The 27,124-nt window shown below is 45.2% G+C and overlaps 2 protein-coding genes across 6 annotated transcripts in view; one reads left to right on the top strand and one right to left on the bottom strand.

The window, feature by feature from the left end:
• The window catches only part of METTL6 (methyltransferase 6, tRNA N3-cytidine), a 41,646-nt gene extending 31,323 nt beyond the window's left edge, over window positions 1-10,323 (bottom strand). Inside the window, exons 1-2 of one of the 5 annotated variants that reach the window (XM_063452289.1) lie at window positions 10,235-10,323; window positions 3,626-3,929 (exon numbers count right to left, since the gene is read on the bottom strand). In XM_063452289.1, coding sequence (XP_063308359.1) covers window positions 3,626-3,922 — 297 coding nt within the window. In that variant the 5' untranslated portion in view covers window positions 3,923-3,929; window positions 10,235-10,323. The other 4 variants (XM_063452290.1, XM_063452287.1, XM_063452288.1 and 1 more) reach the window with 4 other exon arrangements.
• The window catches only part of EAF1 (ELL associated factor 1), a 35,358-nt gene continuing 18,539 nt past the window's right edge, over window positions 10,306-27,124 (top strand). The window contains exons 1-2 of the mRNA XM_063452292.1: window positions 10,306-10,411; window positions 11,569-11,663. Coding sequence (XP_063308362.1) covers window positions 10,306-10,411; window positions 11,569-11,663 — 201 coding nt within the window. The remainder of the gene's footprint in view (window positions 10,412-11,568; window positions 11,664-27,124) is intronic.

The raw sequence follows: 27,124 nt of genomic DNA, 5'->3' as shown, positions 1-27,124 counted from the left end.
TTACTTCCTGTTGGGTGGCTTGCCTTTCGGCATGTTCCTTATTCCAACCGCCTCTTCTGGTTCTGCGTTTTCTTTTTTTCTGCTCCTGGTGGAGGTGCCCATTTTGGGAACCCCTAAAAAAGGTGATGGAGGGCGTACTTGCTGATTCAATGTTAATATTAGAGTAATTCACATTGAGCCAATATTGAGCTAAATATGAAAGTATGCTTATTCCCCATAGCCGCATTAGTATATTCATAAGCCAAAGAAGGTTAGCAGTAATGAAGTGATTTTGGGGTCTTACCTTGGCCCCAGCCCTCTTAAACTGGCACATAAGGCTAGCTGTCCACTTTTCTGGACCCTAGGAGGTTAATGTTAGCATAGCTTATGCAAAGTAGGCATTACCCAGAATAGTAAGCCTTTATGAAGTGAATATTTTTTGTTGTCAAACACCAGGCTATAGTTGTTATTACAAGTTCCTATATGTATATTCATAATCTGTTTTGATTGTTTAGGTAATCAGCAGAATACTCTATATAATGCTATAATTAGTAGAATACCCTTTTATACACAAAGGCACTTTATTTCTAAACTTGCACATTATGAACACGGTTTCACTTTAAATTAGTGAAAGCACCTCATTTAGACCTCTGTTAAATAGCTGTTATTGGGTCTATTTATATTTAAAGTATGCACTTTATATATAATGCATGTATCTTTAGATCTCTAGTACTGACTCCATGTATAATGCTATATATGTCTGTTTTTTAATTCACATTGTTAGAACTGTTGATCTTGAGGAAAGTCCCGTGTAGTGGACTGAAACGTCGATCATTTTAAATTTGCTATAATAAAATTTGGATTTTTTATCTGGACCATGAGTGCTGCTACCTCTTTGGATTTCTTGGATAGAGATAGATTATATATATATATATATATATAGACATCTTCTGAGCTTTCAAGTGAAAATTAAGGCAACATTTGGCAATGGCTTTTTTTCAAAACTGCAATCTGGTTAGCGGGTGGTATTATTGTCAATCTTGGGATTTTAGTATGGGGTATAACGGTAGCTGTGAGGCAAACCACTGTAGTCATTCTGAAGTTAAGCAGAGTAGGTCAAGCAGAGGATTCTCCTCCTTACTAAGCACAACAAATGCTGGACAATGCTTACCTCTGGCAAGTGAGAAAGTGGTTTTTGGCCTGTTTTTTTGTTTTGTTTACACATTTGCTAGTGTGACATTTTCCTTCAATGATAAATGTTAAATAACCCTTTAAACACTTATCTGATTCCAGTACCAGTACCAATGTCCCTCGGCTATGGCTCGGTTTCCTCTGTCACTGCGAGGGGGAGCCTAATGCACACTAGGCCTTCTGCGCAGGAATGCACTAAGTCAATGCTTTGCTATGGGGGACTCTGAAAATGTAGGAAGTGCCTCTATTGGCGGTCTGGTAAATAGCCACTAGTGAGTCTTAATCGGGCAATGTAAACACTGCAATTTTTCTAAAACTGCAATGTTTTACATTGCAGAGAGTTAAGGTAACTGGGAAACTGCACCCAGACCACTTCAATGAGATGAAGTGGTTTGGGTGGCCAAGCACCATAAAGGATACAGAGTGCTGTAGTAAGTATGGTGCCAGGAGTGATGTTGCACCTCTCATCCATTGTAAGTAGTCAAACTGTTTAAGAAAGGCTTGTCTTTATACTTGTAGTCCACCAGGCGCAGTTCCCCTTCTCCACTACTTTAGAGAGCCAAAAGCTCTGTCTGAGCCAAGCAGAGACTGAAGGAACTTCCTGCTCTCTGTCACAAGTAGTGGAGATAGAGAGTAGTGCCCTGCAGACCGAATGTAAGAAGTTAAACCGTTCTAAAACTTACAATAGAGGATTACTGTACTTGGAGTGTTCCTTTAAACTAAGTGCTCTTAAAATTACTTACAGAATTGTAATACATATAGTATATGCAGAAATGTTCATGGTAATACAATTATTATTATTATGATATTTATATAGCACCATCAAATTCCGCAGCGCTTTACAATGGGTGGATGAACAGACATGTAGTTGTAACCAGACATGTTGGACACACAGGAACAGAGGGGGCCCTGCTCAATGAGCTTACATGCTAGAGGGAGTGGGGTAAGAAGACCCAAAAAGGTAAGGATAGTATTAGACTAGTGACAGTTGCAAGAGAGGAATCAGTCGGGAGCTATTAACTGTTTAATTGATACGCTTTATGAAGAAGTGGGTTTTTAATCACTTTTGTACCAGCACGTAAGTATACAGGCATTTCCCGCTTTACGTACTCCCGCCTTTACGAACGCTCAACGGACCCGTCGACATTTTATTTTGACGACATATTGTGCCGGCGGCGCTCCGTGGATGCAGACCTAGGAGCAGAGTTTGTGACCAGGAGAAGAGAAAGGTGAGTAACAATGATGGTGATCAGTAGGAGGGGAGTGCTGTGCTGAGCTGCTCCCCTCCTGCCGCTGTTGTAGTGTGGCTGAGCGGACTGCAGTCTGCCAGGAAGTTCTCACTGAGAGAGCACTTCCTGGCAGACCGGGTACTGTACCATGGTGATCAGGTACAGGATGGGAGAGGGGAGAGACACCTGAAAGGAGGGGATGGAGGAGAGGCACATGGACAAGTAAAGAAGGGGAGGGGGGAGAGGCACATTGGCAGGTATAGGAAGGAAGGGGGGGGGAGACAAATGGGCAGGTACAAGAGGGAAGGGGGAGAGACTCATTGGCAGGTATAGGAAGGAATTGGGGGGAGAGACAAATGGGCAGGTACAGGAGGGAAGGAGGAGAGACACATTGACAGGTACAATAGGGGAGGGAGGATAGACACATGGAGAGGGAGGGAAGGGGGGAAATGGGACACATGGATTGGGCTAGGAGGGGAAATGGGACACATGGATGGGGCTGGGAAGGGGGAATGGGACACATGGAGAGGCTTGGGGGGGCTGGGAGGGGCCAATGAGACACTGAGAGGGGGAAGCAGACAGCTGGAAGGGCTTGGAGGGGGTAATAAGACACTAGGAGGGGTTAATGAGCCACTGGGAGGGGGTAATGAGACGCCTGGATGGGCTGGGAGAGGGGATAAGACACCTGGAGCGTCTTAAACAAACCAGAAACAAGTGCAGTGCTACATTCAACAAGTGCAACATGTGGTTGAGAAGGAAGAGAACTTATGAAGATTTCAATATGGTATGTCTTATTTTAATGTGCTTACAACATATATGTATTTGCTATGCTTTCATCTTGTATTCGTACTTCATAATTAAGGTTTTCAATGGAAAAATATTTTGGTCAGGAACGGAACCCATGTTTATTACATTGCGGTCTATGGGAAATTAGTTCTCACTTTATGAACTCTCACTTTATGAACTAGGCTTCGGAACCAATTAGTTCGTAAAGTCGGGAACGACCTGTATAGCCATTTGATAGCTCGAAGGCGCTTTCTCGATCTGTAAATATATTTGCAATGCTTTGCATTGCCTCTAAACTAGCCTGATAAAAGTCAAATAATAAAAATAAGTCAAGGTAATAATAACAACCTCTTTCTAGAACTTACTAACAAGTTATGGGCATGCACATAAAACAGACCTTTTTCCTTTACAAAACCTTCAGAATACCATATTAGTCTCACCTCCCGGCAGGCTTTAAGTTCTTCAAACTCCCTTGTGGTCCAGTGCCTGTCCTTGAAAAAGTTAGTGGTATTTCTCTTGTAAAAAAGGTCCCAGTTCTTCTGCGCTTCTCTCTCCAATTTCAACTGTTTAAACTCAGAGACCAGTTCTCTGTCATTCTGTAGCTTGGCTGCCTCTTCCGTGGTAAGAATTCTAACCTGGTTCTCCTTTTTTTGGAACGGTGCTTCTGAACACCTGGTTTCTGAGCAGCAGTCATTTTTAATCCTAGTGAGGTCGTTGTCTTCTAGATTTGTGTCCATGGAGACACTAGTGTGAAAAATAAGGAAGTTAAAATAGATAAATGGATGCATTTACACATCTACATAAATTTCATAGCTGAGATTCTAGGCCAGGCTTCCTCAAACTCTGGCCCTCCAGATGTTGCTAAATTACAACTCCCATGATTCTATGAATGAAATAGGCTGAGAATCATGGGAGTTGTAGTTCAGCAACATCTGGAGGGCCAGAGTTTGGGAAAGCCTGTTCTAGGCCCTAGAATACAGTTTTGGCAAAAGTTGTTTTTTATTGTCCTAGGCTTTACATTCATAACCCATGCTACCTAATATAACTATTCAGACTATGGGGGCCTCTTCAAAAAGTTGGTCTTTGGCTAATATCAACATTACAAATTAAAGGGAAACAATTGTGTAAAATTACCCTTTTTAATGTACCGTGTAGATAATGTATCAGAAAATTAATGGAATCCATGGTATTTTGAAAACCGTTTTTGGGGTGCTTAGATCTCTTATTCTCATCTATCTAGAGATGGGAAGGCACCAAAGTTGAAGTGCTTAGGGGTCTGGAGTGTCTCTTGAAAGTAAATCAGTGTTTTTGTTCTGTTTCGTACTATGAATTACTAGGAGCATTAAAGGGACACTATAAGCCAAAACTACTTTAGCTTATTCACTTTGTTCATGCAGCTCCAGCCACACCTCCCTGCATGTGAACAACTTCCTTTAGGTTTAAACTCCTGGTCTGCTACAGCCTGCAGGAGCCCCATATGGGTGGCTGAAATTCAATTAACAGAGCAATAGATACAACTTCTAAAGTTAATTTGTTTACGTAGGCTGTATGAATAACAGATTAGAGCTGCACAAACAGAAACAAAACTCCTTAAAAGGACACTCCACTGCACAAATACAAAAATCCTAGTTTAGGGGCAGGGCCGGACCGCCAAGCTGGACAGCCGCAAGTCAGAGCGGCTCCAGTAAAAGGCAAATGAAAACCTGACAAAACAAGCATTTCCAACCAAAATCAGACCGACAGCGCGGATGCCCAGAGCTAGAGGACTGCTGGACATTGAGCTTCAGTCCCCTGGGGGAGAAAATCTCGTTGCCCAAACTTGGGCCTTCTCTCGCGGTGAGCGGGCCAGACGGCCGCTGCCTCACTATCCTGCACCACAGATCCTAGCTGGGGGTCCAGACCGGCGCGGATCCGGCTACGTTCCCCCCCCCCCCCCCCCCATGGACCGGGGGGGGGGTGATCCCGGTCCTCACCCTGCAGACATGACCGCGACTCTGCTAACAAGGCCGGGGAGCCTAACCACTGCATCCAAAATGGCGGACGCCATGTGCGTGGACGGCACGGAGAATACCGCCCTCCTAGCGTCTATTAATAGCAAGACGCTCCTGGTGTCCAGTCCCGCCACATGGGGAAGCTACAAAACCCGTGGCAATTCCTTACAACCACTCAAGCCACCATCACAAGACACAGGCGGCTCGAAGAGGCGAGAGATAGGACAGAACGTCAAACAGCGACTATTCCCGCCCAGGGTGACCGCACCTTCTACCCAGCGAGACACCTTCAGTAGCGGACCGACCCAGTGCTCGCCCACCATACAGCCTGCAACAGAACAGCCCGGAAAACGGCAGATCCCTGCAAATAATACCCAGCCATTACAAACATGGCGAACACCAACCGACGGATGACCTTAAGCGGCAAGCCCACCACAGCAAGGCTGCTACCTGGAGGAACAAACGGACAAAACCTATCCTGATGCCTGCTCTGAAGGACCCTTACTCCCGACTACTCAGACAACAGAGCAGGTATCGGACAAAAACGGGACGGTCCCTAAGTGGGGGGCCTTGGGCCCACCAGGATGCCGAACCCATCCCGAGCCACCAGGGTGAAAGCTTGGTTCATTCTCTTTTGCGCTTTACTTTACATATAGATGGCAAATCAGCTCATTATTAACATATACTAGCTTAACTGCAATGGCATAACTTAACTGTATACCACACTTAACTCAACTATTAGGGTACTGCATAAAACGCTTTAACATTATGGCTCTATTAGCACAGCTACCTTAACATAGCTAACTTAACCTAACTCTGATGTAAACGCTGATTTAGCTAGGCTTGAAACACAAAGAAAAAGGAGTGCATAAATACAATAGTCTGTACTAGAAATAACATGAATAATATAGCCCTGCAACATAAGCATACTATAACAGTTTATTTTTCTATGTAATGTTAAGCTTGTCTGAATATATTCCATATATACAACCTATAGACTCATAACGTTTAACCTTGTTATACCGGTTAAAAATGTGCAAGGAAATTATGCCACTACCTAATCTGTATAGTCATGCATATATGTACGCTGTTGTGGCATCCTGACAAAGATATTGTATGCACCTGCACAAAAAAAAGAAAGAATACAAAAAATCCTAGTTTAGTAGATATACCCCAAATGAAAACTTGCATTCCTTTAAATTGTGTATTTTAAATTGGGGTAAATTTAAAAAAAGCTTGCAAAACCTGCAGATCTTGTCTGCTGCCTTTGCAAGCTCTCCCCTTCTAGCCCCGGCCAGACTTTCTGTGGCTGTCCAATCACAGACTTCCCAAAACAGCTTAATGAGAAGTGTCTGTAAGCCAGGTGCTCTGGGAAATTGCTGCCTCTTGAAGTCTGCCTGCATTTAGCCAACGAAACCAGGAAGTGACATTACCTGCTGTCTGCTTGAAAGCCAAAGCGTTGTAAATAGGTTAATTTATAAAATGTCAATTTCTATGATGAAAAAAAAAGGAAAAAAAGAAAACGCTTCACACAGCTTTTCAGCATGATAAAGTTGTTTAGGGGTTTGGAGTGACACTTTAATGGCAGAGGATTGAGCAGTGAGGCTGCAGGGGCATGATCTATACACCAAAACTGCTTCATTAAGCTAAAGTTGTTTTGGTGCTTAGAGTATCACTTTAAAAGAGGCAAATTATGTTCTTAGTATTGTTATGTTGGTGGTTTCTTTGTTTTTGTAGGGGTGTCTGTTCTTATGTACTGGGAAAAGAACTTCATTATAGCTCACATGTTCTTAACATATGCGGACCTTGCAACAAAAAGAAGATATAATGCAAAAAGCTAATTTAGTTTATGTACTGAGTAATCTGCACTTTTATTTTAAGCATAATACATTTACACACAATATTCCAGATGTAACAAAATTACTTTTAGTTTGTAAGAGTACTCCACTCTGCATGTTTTTTTTTTTTATATTTTTCTGGGTGGGGAAAAAAAAAAACTTTTTTCCCCATGGCTTTGAAATTTCGAGAAATGTTATATCTCTAGGTCTATCTCAAATCTACTTGAAAATTTGACCGGAAATGTTATGTGGTGTTTTTTACTTGATGATCTATTACACCTGGTGTATATTCCCTCTCAGGAACAGATCTTTCCCTTCCTCCCCTCCCTTTCTCTTTTTGGTATTTATAAAGCGCGAACAGATTCTGGAGCGCTGAACAATTCATTATACATGTACAGATATCCTCTCCCACCTTTTCTTTAACCCAACCTAACTGGGCTGAACCCGGCAGTCATCCAAACACAAAGCATCCCTCTATAGTCATGCCAAAAAATATTGTTAGCCAGACTAACACCACCAAAAATGTGAACAGTGGTTGAACAAATTGGGGAAGTAATCAGACTATGGTATAGTTCAGTGGTTCCCAACCCAATCCTCAAGTTCCCCCTACCAGTCCAAGATTTAAGGATTACCCAGTTGTATCTAAGGGTAATTACAATAGGGTAATCCCTAAATCCTGGACTGGGAACCCCTGGTATAGTTCAAAGAAACCTCACAAATGCTTATTGTCTTTTATCAGAATATAAAAAAAAAAAAAAATACTGATTTAGGAGCTACATACTAAACTAATAACTGAGGAATTGACCATTTTTCCACCTTGACTAGTTTAGTCTAAATTTTGCAAATTGGAGATTTATTTATTATTAAGAATTTTGTTGTAATTTTTTTTTTTTTTATAAGTCCCTTGTCAATTGTGCATAATATCTGTGCAAGTAAATAAACACAAGTGTAAAGATGGGTAGTATGACACTTGTGTCACTGTAAATGTATGAGGGCTCTATACACAATAAAGTATAAAGGACACATTTGATTCTTTTGGTGCTGAAGTTATCTTCTTATTCAGAGGCAGTAGTTAGATTCATATTCACCATATTCAGGTTTGCTTCTTGCTGATCTAGTTTCTTTTTACATGAAAATGTTTTTGTACTAAACAACAATCCGAAATTTTTTTAAAACTATTTAATCTAGCCTGGGCTAATTTTGAATCATAAAATATAGCACCAAATGTGGAAAAACAATGGTGAATAAGGAACTAAGCATCTGCTCTAAGAAAATTGGGCAAACCCAAATTTAGCTAGTTTTCTACTAAATGGGCATCCCTCTATAGAAGAAAAAGTTAAATCTGGGCTGAGCCAAGTGATAAAACACGGCACCAAACCTGGCACCCTGACATCTATAGTCCAAGGGTAGTCCCATATGCTCTTACAGCGATAATGCTGGCAAAGAAACCAAGTTTTCACTATATAAAAAACAGATTTTGCATGTTTTCTAATAATTGGGCATCTCATTTCCATAGGGCAAAAAAATAATTCTAACCTGGGGTAATAGAACCAAATTACTGTTCATTTGGTAGTTTAACCGTATGAACAGCATCACCCCAGATAGCCATGCCATGGAGCCCATTCGTGTAACGAAAGACTATGGGAAAGACTTTGGCTCCATTGCGATTGAACTGTATGTATGTGATCTGAGCGCCATTCGGTAATAATGTGCGCTCAGATCCAAGCTATCTGGGGATATGTAGAATGTGAATGTTTTATGTGATAAAGATAACCGTTTGTAATTATGTATTTTTACTGAAAATGTGTGTAATGTAGTTTTGCCTCTGTCCTTGGAGATAACTGGATTACTTCCCAATTATCTCCAGGCCAGAGAGGAGGGATTGTGATGTATTGTGGGATTGTTGAAATGTGTAAGTCTGTGATTGGTCCTTTTACCCTTTGTGTCCCAGTCTTCCATCTGGTCCCCTAGGGGAGTGTCCACCAAGTGGAAGACCTGCATAAAAGCCGGGCAGGTAGCCCCAGTAAACCAGATTCAGCTTGACCCTCAAAATGAAGTGTTGTCTCGTTATTGGGGGAATTGGATTGTATGCTTTTCCTGTTCGGCCATTTCCAGTGTTCGTGTAGTTTGCCGTTCGGGAGATTGGTGCTTGTAGTAGCTGCCTGTGCACTGGAAAAGGGGAATATCGCCTAAGCGTTTAACCTCTTGTGTGCAAAACGGTCAGTTACAGCGCATGCGCGGCAAGAGCCATGCGCGCATTCAAACCGCCCAAAGGAAAGCATTACTCAATGCTTTCCTATGGACGTCAGCGCCATCTCAGTGTGATTTTCACACTGAGAATCGCGGAAGCGGCTTCTAGTGGCTGTCAGGTAGACAGCCACTAGAGGTTGGATTAACCCTCAATGTAAACATAGCAGTTTCTCTGAAACTGCTATGTTTTCAGCTGCAGAGTTAAAATTAGGGGGACCTGGCACCCAGACCACTTCATTGAGCTGAAGTGGTCTGGGTGCCGATAGTGGTCCTTTACCTTCTGCCTTGGAATAACAAGCTTGAAGAATAATAAACAAACTTCAGCATCAGGATTCTTTTACCTACTGAAACTCGACGTATTCCGCAATATAATAAAAAAGGGGAAATTTAACAATAAGATATTACAAAAACTTTACATGAGGAACCTCACGTTAGTTTCCCTGTCAGCCTGCTAACAGGCAGAGATATTGCCATGCTACACACAGTTATACACTCCACGTGTTGTAGACTATATATTCCGAAGCTTCGCCAGCAGCAAGAGCATTATGGGAGATGTAGTCCACAAAATCTGGAGTGCCATATGTTGCCCCCTCACCCCTGCACACAGCCCGTGGAATGAACACAAACTCTGGGACTGTATTAACTAAGACAGAGAAACCCACAACACCGAACAGCTCCCATAATGCTTTGCCACCGTTCCTGCAGACACAGCATCACGGGAGATGTAGTCCATCAATAAATTAGAACCGGCCGGGAATCGCTGATATCTCCCACCGGAGCACCGACACACGGCCGGCCCAAACCGGAAGTTACCTACGCAGCTCACGGCGACACTCCTGCACTGCAGTACTCTATGGTCCTGACGTCACTAAAGATGTGGGCGTTACCTGCAAAGGAAAAACCCCGCCCCCCTGCGGAGACAGTCAGTGCGCATGCGCCTTGAGCTCCGGGTCGGATGCACTGGGCGCACCTTACTGTTTATTACTGATTGACGGGACGTTAAAGTTTCGGTTTTGACGCGAGAAGCCGAGCTCTTCAACCATGAACGGGACCCCGCCCCCTCCGCCGCTGGACCGGGAGGAGCACGGGCTGAGACTCGGAGAGAGCTTTGAGAAGAAGCCTCGCTCCTCCTTCCACACAGTGCGATGTAAGTAACCTATAGAGCCCTTATTGCGGCTCGTCCAATCAGGGGAGACGCATGTTACGTCACGCCACGCCCCCCTCTCAGCTTTGTTCTGTACACAGAATGCAGGTCACGTAGGGGCAGTAACTAAAGGGGGTCATTCACTAAACAGTGCATTGAAAATCCCATGTCAGGGTTTAGCCTGTGATAGCTAAGCTGTGATAATGGCTGAGTTGGGGATTTTATTTATATGTTTTATCCAAATCAGCACCTTTTTGTTTTGCCTAAATTCTACTATTCAGTGTTTCATAAAAATAATAATAATTAAAAAAACACATTGGGGTTTATTCAATTAAACTTAGAATTGCTGAGAATAGAAAATCTAATCACAATCAGAAAATTTGCAGTTGGACTTTTCTTCACAACAATTTACTGCTTAGGGGTATTATTCACTAACTTTAGAACTTTAGTGAATTTGGAATCCACACAGCTAACACTAAAGTAGCCAAGTTGAATTTGGGTGCGACGGTCTTCTAAATCAGCGATCTTGGCCTATATGTGAAATGGTAAAGGGTGTATGATATTGAATATGAAATGAGAATGTTGGACATTTTATGCAGCTAGGAGTATTAAACTGATATTTTAGATGTTGAAAGGGCATTAAAAAGGAGAATGAGCAGTAAGTCAATTCATGGAATTAGCTGATAGGTAGTTGGATTAGGACCACAAAATATGGGGACCTTCTAGCGCTAGAGTTCTGGGACAAGACATCTAGGAATTCCCTGGTCCTGTAATTATTGTAATAGAGAGATTTATATATGGACCATTACATTTTACTCAACAACCCACATGTGAAGGATTAGACAAAGGGATAAGAGCCAATCGTCAGGGCCCTACCTGGTTGTCATTACATATTATTTGACAAGTTGTTTATTGGGTTAACTGAATAATGGGGCGTGTCAGTTTTGTCCCCTTTTTGCAGGATTTTATTTTTTTTCTTCAATGGGACTCCGTGTACATCCCCTTGGGTTATTTGTGTGTATGGAATATTGTTGTGTGTTTTATCTGAGTACTTTTGTTTCATGCTGTGCTTTGCAATTTGGAGCAGTAGTGCCCTGTCTTATGCCGCTTTTTTGCACATTAAAAAATAATATTTAATTGTTAAATCTCTCTCTCTCCAGATGACTTCAAGCCAGCATCTATAGATACTTCTTGTGAAGGGGAGCTTCAAGTCGGAAAAGGAGATGAAGTAACAATTACTTTGCCACACATACCAGTAAGTCATTTTTTCATAAACACTGTATAGTTTTGATTTAGGTCCATTGTTGATTGTGCAGTATATTGCCACTAAGTTCAAGCTGCTTTCTAAGTGGCGTGAATAGGAAAAGTTATCATCACCAAATATCGTATGAAAATCTTTTAACAGGTATTTTCCTTGTCACATTACGTGGTACTTTGAAGCTGCTTTTAGTTTGTTTTGGTTTGTTTTTTGTTTTTCAATTTGACAATTTTTATTTTGTCTCAACAAGAAGGTTACAGAAGGAAAAAAGGGGGTTATGGGGGTTCAGGTTTTACATATCCTGTACATTAATTCCATTGGGTTGTTATGGTACTTTTTGAAAGTAAACCAAAATGTTCAAATGTCTATCTGTTCCTGTCCAAATCAATAAAATTAAATTGCGTATATACGCTGAAGTAAGTAAGTCTGACACACAAGGTTCAGGTTAAAATAACTTCGAGAAAGTTTATTGGCAAGTGCAGTAAAAGCGGGCGCGCAGGCCCTTTTAAGAGGCATTTTGCGTCATCATTGATTATTAGAATATCAGCAAATAAACATCATCAATTGGATTAATTGTTAAGTGACGGGGTTAGTGTCTTACCTATTGGTTCGTAAAATTAAGAGGTTAGTCCCGTGCCCACCCATCAGAGGTGGGATTATTCTGGACACGGGTGGGGATGAGGGGGTCCTGAGCGTCATTTTACACGGTCAATGATATCAGGCTTCATGTCCAGGTGCAAGGTCTCTTATGAATAGAACATTTCATTACTACTGTGTTCTCGTGGCCTTCAAACTATACTATCTTACAAGTCCTAAGGAGTAGCCGACAAGTCTTAAGGAGTAGCCAGCACCTCCTGGTACTTGTCCTTGCAGGAAAACACAGTCTTTGTCTACTGTACTAATTGGGTTGAGAAGTTCAGTCACGTAATGTAGTTTTAAAATGAACAAGTTAAGTCATGAGGACAAAATGGAGGATTGAAGAAGTCAGGTTAGGAGGGCAAAATGGAGGAAGAAGTCACAGTATAAAGTTAAAATGGAGTTAGTACAATAATTCAATACAAGTACAATAATAATTTTTAATAATTCCACATCAGTCCCCCCTATGAAATGTTAGATTCTAAAAGATAAAACTTTATTATGTTAGTATCAGAAGACGTGTTAACCCAAAGGCACAGAAACCCCGTGGCCGCTAGCTAGGTGTTACTGCAAAGTGCAAGTCTGTCCCTAGAACTGACCCTAATAGGCTAACTCATCCATCAGTATGGCTCTCGAACACTTCACACCCACGGGTATCCCATGGCAGCTAACCCACCACTTCTCCACACGGGGCCTTTACCATTCACTGACAGATGCTGTCCCTAATCTAGTCCCTTCCTAGAATTCCTGCACTTTATCAACAAAAGGGATAATTTGCAGCGGCAGACAGGGTGAGTTGATGTTTTGGAATTCTTGGTCATCAACTTCGAGATGGGTCAAAGTGGGTGCTGCTTGGTCAACAGTCTTCATGAGGGATTTTCTCAGACATGGGAGGACACAACAAAAGAGAAGAGCAAAAATAAAAAGAAAAATTAGTATAGCCATACCAATCTGCATTAAAGCCTTTTGCCATCCTGTCATCCAACCAAACCATCTTTCCCAGGGATCTTTTATCCCAGAATTCCTTTTTAACTCTTCAGACAGGTCATTTAATTTTTCTATGGCTAGTGTGACTTTACCATTAGGGCCTGTGTTTTCTGGGATGTAGGTACAACATGTCATGGTGTCGGGCAAAATTTTACAAACCCCTCCTTTTTCGGCTAAGATCATATCTAGGGCCATTCTATTCTGGAAAGTCATTTGGGATGTGGCCTGCAACTGTTCGGCCAACCCCTGGAGGGCGTCTCTGGTGTAATTAACAAAACGCTGTTGGTTATAATAAATGTAATTTATCCAATTTAAATTCTTGTTTGCGGTAACTATGGTAAAAATTGATTCAAATCCTGCAGCAACTTCATCCCTTGCTTTAAACTCATTGGGCACCCCCCTGGGCACTCCAATGGCATCAATATACACATGAGGATCAAAACTTCCTTTCACTGGGGCGTCACGTTTAACCTTAGTGTGGCTGGACTCATGGGTGTTGAGGTGTGTGTCAGAGATAATGTGTATAGGCATAATGGCCTTAGTCAAAGTACACTCCCCCCACCATTCCGTGTCCATTCTGGATCTTAGCTGTAAATCCCCACACAACCAGTAAATGTCTCCCAGTGACCTAGTGTGATGTTGCAGCAAGCGTACAGGGACAGTTCTTTATGTAGCACAATAACCTTTGGAAAAGTTACCTACAAATTTACCAATACCATCGTACATGGCATAGCAAGTGTAATTACCTTTATATACGGTAATACCATCAGGGGGTTTGACATCTTTGGCTAGAAGAGGATACTCCTTTGTCCATGCAATGCATATGGACCTGTTAAAATTATAGTGATAGGCAAAAAGGCTTAAAACACATTCTTCTATATCTACGGGTAGGATTAAAGGTACGGTACCCAGGTGAGGCCGGGCACCGCCACACACATAACATGCAGTTCTATTATGCTTATTAGCATTATATTTCATCCATTCTAACCATAAATTTACATCATTAAAACCTGTTTCAGCGGCCATGGTATCTTCAAAGGTGGGGTTAGCAATGGCCATCATGTCCTGAAAGGTCTGGATATGAGGTTTTAATGGATTAGGGACCATATGGGTGGCCCCTTGCCACTCAGAAGAGTTGCACATATCTTTTAAGAAGAAATGCCCTAATTTCTGGTAGGAACCTCTTTTCCAATACATTCCCATCACATACTGGTCTGCATCTGTTGGACTTGGATGCTCAATGTTAAGGATTAATTTCATTGGTGTGCTCCCCCCAGGCTTTCTTAAAGTCATTCTCTGGAGAAGCGATCTACCATGATCATCTACTTTAGCTACGGCACTTTTTGGTTTGTAACCCCAGGCAGGCCCGGCATTCCATCCCGCCGCCCCCCAATGGTCACAATTGTGCCCCCATTGCTTGTCAACTACACAAACATATGGGTCTTTCGAATGAGGGATATCTCTATAGATGCTCTGGATTTGTGGTGTGGGAAATGGGCATTCTACAATATCACAGTAGTCGAAGGTATAAGTAGCCACCTGGGTGCATGATGAATTATACCAGAAGGTGTACCCACTAATATCTTTGGTAATGGCTACTTGCTGGGCCTTCATAAGGCTAATTAAGGAGAAGATGTACCAGAGATACATGTTTGTGCGATATTCGCTTCCTCTGGGGCAGGAGATTTCTTGCAGTGGGAAGCGTGGATCCAGTTTGGCCTACCAGCCACTTTGACGGAGGTTGCGGTAATCAGGAGAACTTGGAATGGACCGTCAAATCTCGGTTCTAGGGTGTTTTTCCGCACAAACTTCTTGACCAGGACCCAATCTCCGGGAAGTAGGTTATGGGAACCTGTATCCAATTCGGGATCTGGAATTGAAGAGAAAACTTGGGCATGTATTTTGTTTAGGACACTTGCAAGTTCAGTTACATAGTTTACTAAAACATCTGATTGGAGTTGCAACTGCTGCGGATAATAACAACCTAGCCTGGGTGCTGTCCCAAATAGAACCTCATATGGGGACAGTGAATGCTTCCCTCTAGGTGTGTGCCTAACGCTAAATAAAGCTATTGGCAGGCTTTCTGGCCAGGGCATCTTTGTTTCTTGTGACATTTTTAACATTCTGGTTTTTAGAGTGCCATTCATGCGCTCCACTTTACCACTACTTTGTGGGTGGTAAGGGGTGTGGAAGGCTAGAGTCACCCCTAGAGCAGTCCAAATTTCTTTAGTCACTGTTGCTGTAAAGGCTGGGCCTTGGTCACTTTCAATGACTTCTGGAAGTCCGAACCTACATACTATCTCGGTAAGTAGGCGTCTTGCGGTTGTTTTTGCAGTGATATTGGCCACTGGGTATGCCTCTGGCCATCCTGAGAACATGTCCACTATAACTAGTGCATATTCATGGGGCCCACTCTTGGGCATTTGGATGTGGTCAATTTGAATTCGCTGGAAGGGGTACATGGGCTTTGCCAGGTGTTTTGCAGGCACCTTAACTGGTTTTCCTGGATTGCATTTTGCACAAATGACACAGGCTTTGCAGAAGTTGCTGATCAATGTTGTGATTCCAGGTGCTTCATAATACTTCTGTATGAGGGCGGCCATCAGTTCTTTTGACAGGTGTGCAGGCCCATGTGCCCATTGGACCACTGCTGGGTACAAATTTCTGGGAAGACAAAATTTGAAGTTGTTGTAATATATTCCGTCCCTTTGGACAGCTCCTTTCTTTTTCCATTTCTGGATTTCCTCAGGAGTGACTGCAGCTTGCTGTTCTTGTAAAATTCGCAAATCAGTAGGAAGAGTTTGCAGAGCAAAAATAGGGACTTCTTCTTCTTCTTGTCCGGACACTTCTTCATCCACTTCCTGCAGATCCCTGGCCGCTAGCTTAGCAGCTTGATCAGCCAAATGGTTGCCCTTTGCTTCATCTGTATCCAATTTCCCATGGGCCTTGACTTTCAAAACGGCCACTTCTTTGGGGAGTAGGAGGGCATCCATTAGCTCCTTGATTGCAGTGCTGTGTTTGACTGGTGTACCGGCGGTGGTAAGAAATCCTCTTGTCTTCCAAATTAGGCCGAAGTCATGTGCCACACCCAGAGCATATCTTGAATCTGTATAGATGTTGGCACGTTTTCCCTCGGAAATTTTGCATGCTGAAGTCAGAGCCTGTAATTCAGCTTCTTGCGCAGACATTGCTGGCGGTAAGGATGATGATTTGATAACTTCATCTGTTGTGGTTACGGCATATCCTGTGTGATATGTTCCTCCTTCATCGGCATATCTTGATCCGTCCACAAACAGGGTAAGATCCGGATCTGGTAATGGATTCTCATGCACAGTTGGTAAGTGCACTGTTTCCATTTTCATCTGTTCAAAACAGTCATGAGGTGTTTCTGGGTCATAATCATTCTTTATGACCAGGTCTTGAAATTCCTTTTCCAGGAAATGGCGTGGCCATGCTTCTAGAAGGTCAGTTGTTGGGTATTTGGCAATACCATTTTCCTGTAGCTGTTCTTCATTCATGGTGGCCCATAGTTTTGCCATGGGCCCAAGATCATTCCATGACCTTGTCTTCAACTTGGTAACAGGAATATGTGGGATAGCAGTATCCCAATGACGGTAAAGGTAGTTAAGTTGTTGAGGTAGCTGGATCAAGACCATGCTATTGCCTTCAGAGTCACAATAGAAGTCTTGTGCAGTGAGCTTTACATCGGTCCAGTGGTAAAGCTCATCTTCATAGCAAGGTTCAGGAGTAATGTTCGGCTTGTACCACATGGTGCAGAAGGCGTAATCTGGGCCTTCACAAAGAGGTGTCTCATCTTCATGAAATGACAAATGTGGATGCATGACTTTCTTGATACATCCACAGAGCAGGTAGATGTAGGTTTCATCTGTGATAAATCCATAATAGATACCCCCCTCAGGGAGTGGAAGAAGAGTGGACGGATTAAGCACTTGACATCTTTGGATGGAAATGTTGTCAGGCAAGAGAAGATGACACTGTAGGCGCAGGTGTCTGGCTGGAGACACGTGCTTAAGCTGGACTTGGTTGACAATAGCAGAGATGTCATGAGGGGCCAAAACAACTAGAGGGTGGCCAAGGACCAGGTCTGAGGTTCTTTCTATGAGTTCCCTCGCAGCAAAAACGGCCCTGAGACAGGAAGGAGTCCCTCTGGCCACAACGTCCAGTTGACATGAGAAATATCCAATAGGCCGCTGGCGACCTCTTAAGTCATTAGTTTGGGTGAGAACTCCTGTTGCATGGCCTTGTCTTTCAGAGACGAATAATTTGAAAGGTTTGGAATAGTCAGGTAGGCCCAAGGCAGGAGCAGAAGCAATGGCCCGTTTGAGAGCATTGAAATTGTCCAGAGCTTCAGCGGCCAGACAGAATGGGTCAGACTTAAGAGCATCATAGAGAGGTTGCATGAGCAGAGAGGCTTCTGGGATCCATGCTCTGCAGTAGGAAATGAGGCCCAGGAAGGCATGAAGAGACTTAGAAGTCCTTGGAGGCGGAATATCCAGCACAGCTCTTACCCGGTCCCGAGTAAGATGTCTGGTACCTTGAGATAGGCAATGTCCAAGGAAAATTACTGAAGGTTGGCAGAATTGTAGCTTGATAAGCGAAGCTTTGCATCCTTGTTCTGCCAAATAGCAAAGGAGACTAAGTGAGCAATTTTCAGTAGTGGGTATATCATCTCCACAGAGTAACAAATCATCCACATACTGGAGCAGAACAACTTCTGGGTGCTAGGCTTGCCATGGATCAAGGATGGTACCCATGGCCTTTGCAAATTGACTTGGAGAATTTTGTGCCCCTTGGGGCATGACAGTCCAGGTATATTGTTGCATCTCATGAGTGAAAGCAAAAAGGTATTGACAGGAAGGGTCCAGCGGGACACTGAAAAAGGCATTGGCCAGGTCAATGACTGTGAAGAATTTTGCAGATGGTGGGACTCCAGAGAGCAGAGTATGAGGATTTGGTACAAGAGGGGTATCCAGGACGGTAGCTTCATTAACAGCACGGAGATCCTGGACCATCCTGTACTTCTCTGGCTCACCTTTTGGAGTTTTCTTTTTTACAGGAAATAATGGGGTGTTGCATTCAGATTTACATTTGACCAGGGCACCCTTCTCTAAGAGTGCCTTGATGTGGGTAGAAATGGCAGCAGACTGTGCTGGTTTTAAGGGGTATTGTGGTTTTCTTGGTAGCTTAGCTCCTGGAATGAGTTTCACCACCACAGGGGGAACATTTAGGTGACCTATGTCCTCTGGACCTGAGGACCATAACTTAGCGGGCACCTGTGTTTTTAACTCCTCTGGGAAGTGAGATCTTAATTCTGCTGCTTCCTCACGGGGCTTTTCTAAATGCAGCATCAGAGGCAAGGAGCATAGGGCTGAAGTGTCTGATACAGACAGAGGTGTAAACATTTCTACCTGCCCATCCGGGGTAAAGGTAATGGATGCTTGCAGGCGTGAGAGAACATCAGCACCTAGCAGGTTAATGGGGCATGTGGAGGATACTACAAAGCGAGCGAGCAGGCTAGAACCAACTCGTAGCGGAGTTGTTAGAGGGCTATGTCTCGGCTGGCCATCCACTCCAACACAAGAGACATCGATATTTGACAGAAAAGATGGGTCTGGCAGGTCTTGTTCTCGCAGAACACTACGGGCTGCACCTGTGTCAACAAGGAATGTGGTAGGGTGGCCTTCAATAGGCAAAGTCACTGTGGCGAGTGGCCCCCCTTTATCCCCTGTAGACACTGCCATTACAGGGGTTACAGTCACAGGCTTGCCAGTTTCCTAATCATCTGGTTCTTCAACAATTGGAACCTTTGTCTCGGTCTTGGGGCCTGGGGCAGGCTTAGAGAACTTCTTGGGTGCCCCTGGTTCCTTTTTAGGTTCCGGACAGTCACCTCTGTAGTGTCCCTGAGCCCCACAATTGAAACAAGTTACATCCTCTAACCTGATTCTCTTGGTGCCAGAGGTGACGGGGGTAGCGCGAGTCACCATGAGGGGAGCTGGATTGGATCTTCTTGGGGTCTGAACAGATTCCAACCCTCTAGCAACTAAAAGCAGGGTATCCAGGGGAACAACCTTATATTCAGGACGTGCAGCAATGATTCCCTTGCGTATAGAGTCTTTAACACCTTGGACAAACGCACCTGACAGCATTTGTGAATGAATCTTGTCAGTAAGATCAAACCCCAAATCTGTGAACATTTGATACAGTCTTGCATGAAACCTTTCCACTGATTCTCCTTTATCTTGAATAACATCAGTAAGGCCAGCAGCCTGATCCGCAAGTTTGTCCTTAGCCCATTCTCTTAATTGGGTGCAAAAAGTTACTCCAGAGGGGTAATCAACATCACTGCTGAGCAGATCTGTACTGAGGTGTCGGGCCATACTTGGCCAATATGCATCCCCTGCTTTTATAGCACAAATGCTCAGTAGATCACGCCATGCGGCGGAATAAGTCTTTTGAATTTGAACTATCCCTCGGTAGAAGGGCATAGGCTGTTTTTCTGGGTCAGGGAGTGATTTCATTAGAGCACTAGCTTGAGTGGGATTGAAAGCAACATATTTAGGAGGGGCCTGTTCTCCCCGACCCTTGTGGCCAAAGGGGTCATCGATAGAACGATGAGTTGGGGCTCCCGCGGCAAGCTCCGATGAGACATGGGACACCCTGTCCATCTCGTCATCATCGAATTCTATGATGTTGGCTCTTTTGCGCGGTGCAGGACCCGCATGAGGTGAAAGGATCGGTGGTTGGGAACGAGCCCCAGATGCAGGGGTGGCTAGCGAGTCATAACCTGGGGATAGGTAGTCACCGGGGATTACCGGCATCAGGGCCGAACTGGGGGCCGCCATATTGGTGGCCGGAAAAGGTACTACATTAGGGTTAAGGGAAGAAGTGGCGGCCATGTTAGATGTGGGCACACCTGGAGCAACCTGTGCCGGACTGGGCATAACCGGAACCTGGGGAGTGGCTTGGGGAAGGGGTAGTGGATATCCGGGATAGGGCAGGGCCATGGGATATGGGAAGGGGTAGGGCCAGGCTGGGGAGGGAAAGGAGGTGGGGTATTGGACTGGGGCGGAGATGGGAGGGGACGGAGAGGGATTGGTAGGGGTGGGCGTAGAGGGAGGAGCCGGGGTGAGGGTGGAAGAGGTGGTTAGCTGGGCGGATGAAGAGGGGAGGGGATCATTAATGGAGAGGGAGTGTAGGGAAGGAATGGCAGATGAAATGTCAGGGGGAGGTACTGCAGGTAGTGTAGGGATGGATGAGGATGATGGGAATGTTAAAGACGGGGAAGGGGAAAAGAAAGATCCATCAGAATTCAGGACCGGGCAGACAGGGGAGGTGATGGGATGGGTGTTAAGAGGGTTGGGAGTAGGGAACATAGTCAGCTGGCTATCACCTACTGCTGACTGAACCTTGGGGATAGATGTCCCCTGGGCGCCACTTTGAGGCGCTGGCTGAGGGTAGACCCCAGCAACACAATTCTGATGATACACAAACAATTTCACACCTTTGTGATTAATCTCTTCCTCAACCCAACCTTCTAACTGAATAGCCTTCGCTACTCTATACCATGCTTCAGCAGTCTTTAATAAACCATTATCTGTAAGCTTGCCTTTCTTTTCTGTCAGTAACCTACGCCAACTTTCTGGTTGCAATCTTCCACATGTCGGTACAGCAATTCTACATACTTTCGCAATCTTTTCAACACCTTTAACCATTTCCTCACCCTCTCTGTCTTCAACTAAATCACATGCTAACCAGCCCTTACTGGGCTTGCTTAAATCCTGTCCCATAATCCCTTTACCCCTATACCAGCGTCCTAGATATAGGGGGAGAGAAGGAAAAACTGAACAGGAACGTCTACAATGCTCGACTGCCACCCGAGAACCGTGGGACTTTCTCAGGTGCGTCTTCCCAAAACGTAGACCAGTCACTGAATCCGCCTACCCGGGGTGGTAGACACGGATTGGAGCGAGGTGAGAAGTGTGTGACCAATCACTTCTCTTTCAAGAGAAATGGGAGTGGATAGTATAATAATATAGGAAGTTTAGAAAAGATGAAAGGCAAGGAAAAATCCTTAGAGACAGACACAGGAGTTCCTGAGACTCCTAATTAAACAGACAAGACAACAATACAATTGAAATACAGTGCATGCATTACAGCTCAAAATAAAATCAACAATAATCCCTTTCCTTCTACATGTGCTTACTCCAAAGTCACCTTTCTCAACCTCGTAGTGTCCCCGCTCGGAGAATGACTTCCTCAAGTCTCACTACCAGCGGCCAAGGATAACAGCTAACACCGGTCCGAAATCCTTTCCAGCCTCCCTCGTTACAGCAGTCCACAAGAATGTGGCCACCTCTATCCTCACTCCCGTAGTGCCCCTATAAAACCCACTTATAAGTCTCACTACCGCGTGATGCGGAAAACAAGCAATACCTGCCTGAATCCCCCCCGGAAACTGAGTCCCCTGCCACAAGGCTTAGTCTCCTACCACAATTAAATAACCAGTGGATCTTCAGCTCAACTAGAGCCGAAGGGTCCGGGCCAGGACGTCCCCAACTCAACTAGAGCTGGATGGTCCGAAAGTGCACAGTGAAGCTAGCTAGGCTATCAAAGTGACACACCATTGGATCACAGGAAAATATGATTCTACACAGATCCCACAGTTCCACCAACTTCTTTTTCCTTACAGCCACAGCCACGAGGCTCCTAAAAGAAGTAAACAGGCAACAGAAGACCCCCAGGAACACATCCACAGGTCAACCCCCCTTTTTCCTTACAACCACAGCACCGTGGTTCCTAAAAGAGGTAAAACAGGCAACAGAAGACCCCCAGGAACGAATCCACAGGTCCACCCCCCTTTATCCCAAAAGGGGTAAAATACAAACAGATAGACAGACACACTGAAGACCCAGGCAAATCCCCTCAGGTCCACCCCCCTTTATCCCAAAAAGGGGAAAACAAGCAAGACAGAACCCCAGGCAAATCCCCTGCAGGTCCACCCCCCCTTTATCTCAAAATGGGGAAACAGGCAAACAATTCACCATTCAAACACACCCAGGCAACAGATAGACTAAAATGCAGGTAAACAAGTGAGTAACGAGACACCGGGCAAGATATTACCTGTCTTTGATGTCCTCCCGGGAAGCAGTCACAGACACGTGGACGGGTCAATCAAAGGGGCCGGAACATACCGGTGGCTCTGCAGAAGTCTCTACCGTGTACCTGGAGGTGATCAATCTCCTTTCCTTCCCCCCGGATTCCTCCGTCCACCCTTGTCTTCCTTAGGACGGCTCACCGGCCGGACATAGCCCGATGCCCCACGTTGGGCGCCAAGTTGTTATGGTACTTTTTGAAAGTAAACCAAAATGTTCAAATGTCTATCTGTTCCTGTCCAAATCAATAAAATTAAATTGCGTATATACGCTGAAGTAATTAAGTCTGACACACAAGGTTCAGGTTAAAATAACTTCGAGAAAGTTTATTGGCAAGTGCAGTAAAAGCGGGCGCGCAGGCCCTTTTAAGAGGCATTTTGCGTCATCATTGATTATTAGAATATCAGCAAATAAACATCATCAATTGGATTAATTGTTTTTTTTTTTTTTTTTTGTAAATCTGTTTATTAAGGCATAGTAAATAATACAGAGTTGGCTCGCAGGCCAGATAAACGAGCAAAATTTTCAAGGCATTAGCAAGACATGTATACAAAGTTTTAATGTCTAGTAAATTGTGATATAAACAGGAGCAATACGATTAACCTATATCGGATCAGGAGATTCGAGCTTCCTCTAGTGGGTCAGTAGCAGGTCCCCAGCTGTCAGGTTCAGATATGTAAATGAGCAGTACCTCAGAACATTCCCAAGGTATTTACATGGGTGCACCAGTGACTATTCTAGGTGTGACGTTGCTTTAGGTTAGGCAGAGATAGTTGGCATGATCTATCCCATGAGAGCAGAGTTAGGAAAATTGGGTCAACCGTTAGCAACGTAGAGGTTTAGAATTCTGGGTCTGTGAAGACGATATAGAGTACTGCCTCATCACTTCACATGCATAACCCCTTTACCTAGTGTATCCCCAGATAAGGCCAATATTCAGGCTCTAAGACTCTGCGGTGGTGGGAGATCATCCCTCCAGACAGTGTGCCACAGCGGAGCTCGAGATATATCCACCGGCTAGTACACCCAACAAACCACTAAACCATTTAAAAAGGGGGTCAGTTGATCGCCCATGTCAAAGGTCACGAGTTCTCAATGCGTAAGTACGTATGGGCACCATCCCGGGGCATTGAGGGGGTGGACTAGAGCGGTGGTCGCCCAAATTTAGTAAGTGTCCAGCGTGACCTAGGTCTCCAGGGTCTCCGAGGGCATCCCCGGAGATCAAGGTTTACCATCCGCCATCAGGTCTGAACACCGGAAAATCGTCAGTCGGTAGTCAGGTCAGTCATGTACCGTAAGATGTCAATTATCCGTCCTGTGTATGGTCTAGCCAGTCCCGAGCCCAGATCCCCTGTGGCCCAGAGATCAAAGAGAAGAGAGTAGGAAAAGAGGTTAGAGAGGGGGGGGCATTGGAGGTTGCGCTGCGCGCCCCTGATAGTCCCCGTACTGTCGGCAGCTGGCGATATAGAAGAACCATGGTGCCCACATTTCAGTGTGTCTGGCTACCCGGCCCATGATGGTAGCATGGGCTTCTTCTGCCCCCTGAATATCTTCCACTCTTTTAATCCACTCACTTCTGGTCGGTACTATGTCCGTCTTCCAGTGTGCCGGAATGTTAGCTTTTGCGGCGTTAAGCAGATGTCGTAGTATTGATTTCTTGTATACTGGTATGGGTAGAGCAGAGATGTGTAATAAAGCCAGTTCTGCACCCCACGTTGGTAGATCTCTTAGGATGAGCCGAACCGCCTCTCTAATCATATCCCAGTAGGGAATGATAAGCCTGCACTCCCACCAGATATGTATCACTGTACCGAGCTCCTCCTGACACCTCCAGCACGTCGGAGGAGTAGAAGGGAAGATGCGGTGTAGCAGCACCGGTGTCCTATACCATAGGGAGATCAGCTTATAATTTAGCTCCTGATAATAAGAGCTCATAGAGCTCTTATGTTGCCAAAGTAGCGCGGATTCCCATTGTTGGGTGGTGAGATCCTTCCCTAGTTGTCCTTCCCATTGCCGTTTGAATGCCATCCGTGTGGAGGCGCCTCCGGTGAGCAGGTGTAAATATAGAGATGAAATTGCGTGGTCTAGGGTGGTACCTTGATCACAAAGCTGCTCAAACCACGTAAGTTCCCTGTGGAGTCGTGCATTGTGTGGTATGGAGGCCAGAAAATGTTTCAGTTGTAGGTGGCGGAAGTGTGAAAGAAAGGTAGGAGGTCTATCCCCTAGGAGCGATGAGAGATCCCGCAATCGTCCACCACTAAGAACCGTGTATATGGGTACAAATGTACGTTCACTCTCGATAGGCCATGCCTCAGTCGGGAGCCCCCCTCCAACTTCTTCATTGTGAGTAATCGGTAGCAGTGGGCTAGGCGTCGGCGACACCTGTTCTTGTTCCCTCAGGGATTGCCATCCAAGCAGGGTCTGCGAGACCAACCCCTCGCTAGGCGTCAGGGTGGGCCGTCTCCTGGGGGATCCCCATACCCTCGCCTCCAGCGTCGGGCCTATGAGACCTCTATCGAGGGCTACCCATTGTTTAGGTGTCGACGTTGAGTGCCAGTCCAGAACGCGCTGTAGGATAGCAGCTTGATAATACCTTTTGAAATCGGGGAGCGCTAGGCCACCTTGTGTCCTCGGCCGGCATAAGAGGTCATGGCGAAGCCGAGGGCGGCCCCCATGCCAAATATATTTGAGCACCCCTGATTTTAGGGCCGCAAAGAAGCTCACCGGAATGGCCAGGGGTATAGTCTGTAGGAGGTAGAGAACCCTCGGAAGGATGTTCATCTTAAGCACTGCCACTCTACCGTGCCACGTAACGTGTGGATAGGACCATTTGGAAAGGTCCGTTAGGATATTTTTAAGGAGAGGCGAAAAATTGCAGTCGTAAACTTCTTCCGGATTCGTGGTCACCCATACCCCTAAGTATTTCATTTTACTAGATAGCCAATTGAACTCAAACTGTGGTTCCAGAGATCGGTATTCCTCCGGGGGGAGCGTGATGTTTAGCGCCTCACATTTGGAGATGTTAAGTTTAAATCCGGACAATTGTCCGAATTTATCAAGTTCCGAAAGGAGGCAAGGTAGTGTAATCCTGGGATTGCGGACAAAAAAGAGAAGGTCATCAGCATAGGCCGCTACTTTGTGGTGAGTGCCATGCCATTCATAACCCTGGATGTCTGGATTCCGTCTGATCGCTCGGAGAAGTGGCTCTAGGTGGAGTGCGAATAACAGAGGTGAGAGCGGGCATCCCTGTCTGGTACCGTTTCGGATAGCGAAGTCGGCAGTCGTGGCCCCATTGACCCGTACCGTTGCTCGAGGATCAGCGTACAAGGCAGAGATCCACGCGAGGAACCTCTCTCCACACCCCTGCCATTGTAGCATTTCAAGCAGGTATGACCAGTTGACCCGGTCAAATGCCTTCTCCGCATCCGTGGAAAGAAGCATCAGCCGGGTCCCCTGTCTCCGAGCATGGTGTTGAACGGCAAATAGTCTTAGGGTGCTGTCCCTGGCTTCCCTACCCGGGATGAATCCCGTCTGATCAGCATGAACCAGTCCGGGTAGAAGGTGTTTGAGGCGATTCGCCAGCACCTTTGTGAATAGCTTGGAATCCACATTAATCAGGGATATCGGGCGGTAACTGCCGCAATGTAGCGGGTCCTTCCCGGGCTTCAGGAGTACAGTGATGGTAGCGGCAACTGACTCCCGGCCCAGAGGACCCCTGTCTCCTATCGCGTTGATGGCGTTGGTGAGCCGAGGTACAAGCAATCCCGAAAACTTTTTATAATATCCTACAGAGAAGCCATCCGGGCCTGGGGCCTTCCCAGTCTTGGACGATTTCAAGGCCACGGCTATTTCATCCACACTAATTGGGGTATTTAGGAGCCCCGTGGAGTCTCGGTCCAGCTTATCCACGTCCACGTCTGACAGATAGGTGCGGATTTTCTCGCGGTGTCTCATGGCTTCGCTCTCCCCGATCGGTGCTTGTAGATTATAAAGTTTCTCATAGTAGAGTCGGAATTCTTCTGCTATCAGCTCCGGGAAGGGAGACACTTCCCCTGAGGTCAGTTTTAGCTGGCGAATTTGTCTGGGCGGCATGGGGCCTTTCAGTAGCCGGGCAAGGTATTTACCACCTTTATTGGCGTGGGCATAATAGAAGCCTTTGGTTCGCTGCACCGCCCTGAGGTGTCGTTTCAGGAGGAGTGCTTTAAGCCGTCTCCGATGCTCCATCAGTTCTCCATAGACAGCATTTAACTGAGAACGTTTATGACTGCGCTCAAGTGTGGAGATAGTGCGATGTAGTTCGGTCATTTCTGCCATGAACGTTTTTCGTTTTTGCGAGGCGATGCGAATAAAGATGCCGCGGATCACGCTTTTATGCGCTTCCCACAGAGAAATCGGGGATATGTCCGGGGTATCATTTTCCCTGAAGTATTGCTCCAACTCCTGGTGCAGCTGATCTTGGACATCCCGATCCAGTAGTAAGGCTTCATTAAGTCTCCAGGTCCAACCAGTCGGCTTGTAGAGAGGGGAGGCCAGTTCCATCTCAACTGATCCGTGGTCCGACCAGGTGGCCGGAAGAATGTTGGCGCCCATCAGGCGAGAGAGTCCTTCTTGGGTGACAAAAAGGTAATCTATCCGCGAATATCGGTTGTGAAGTGCAGAAAA

Source organism: Pelobates fuscus, chromosome 4 (assembly GCF_036172605.1).
Source record: "Pelobates fuscus isolate aPelFus1 chromosome 4, aPelFus1.pri, whole genome shotgun sequence".
In the NCBI taxonomy this organism is placed as follows: domain Eukaryota; kingdom Metazoa; phylum Chordata; class Amphibia; order Anura; family Pelobatidae; genus Pelobates; species Pelobates fuscus.
This window is presented reverse-complemented; position numbering and strand designations above follow the sequence as displayed.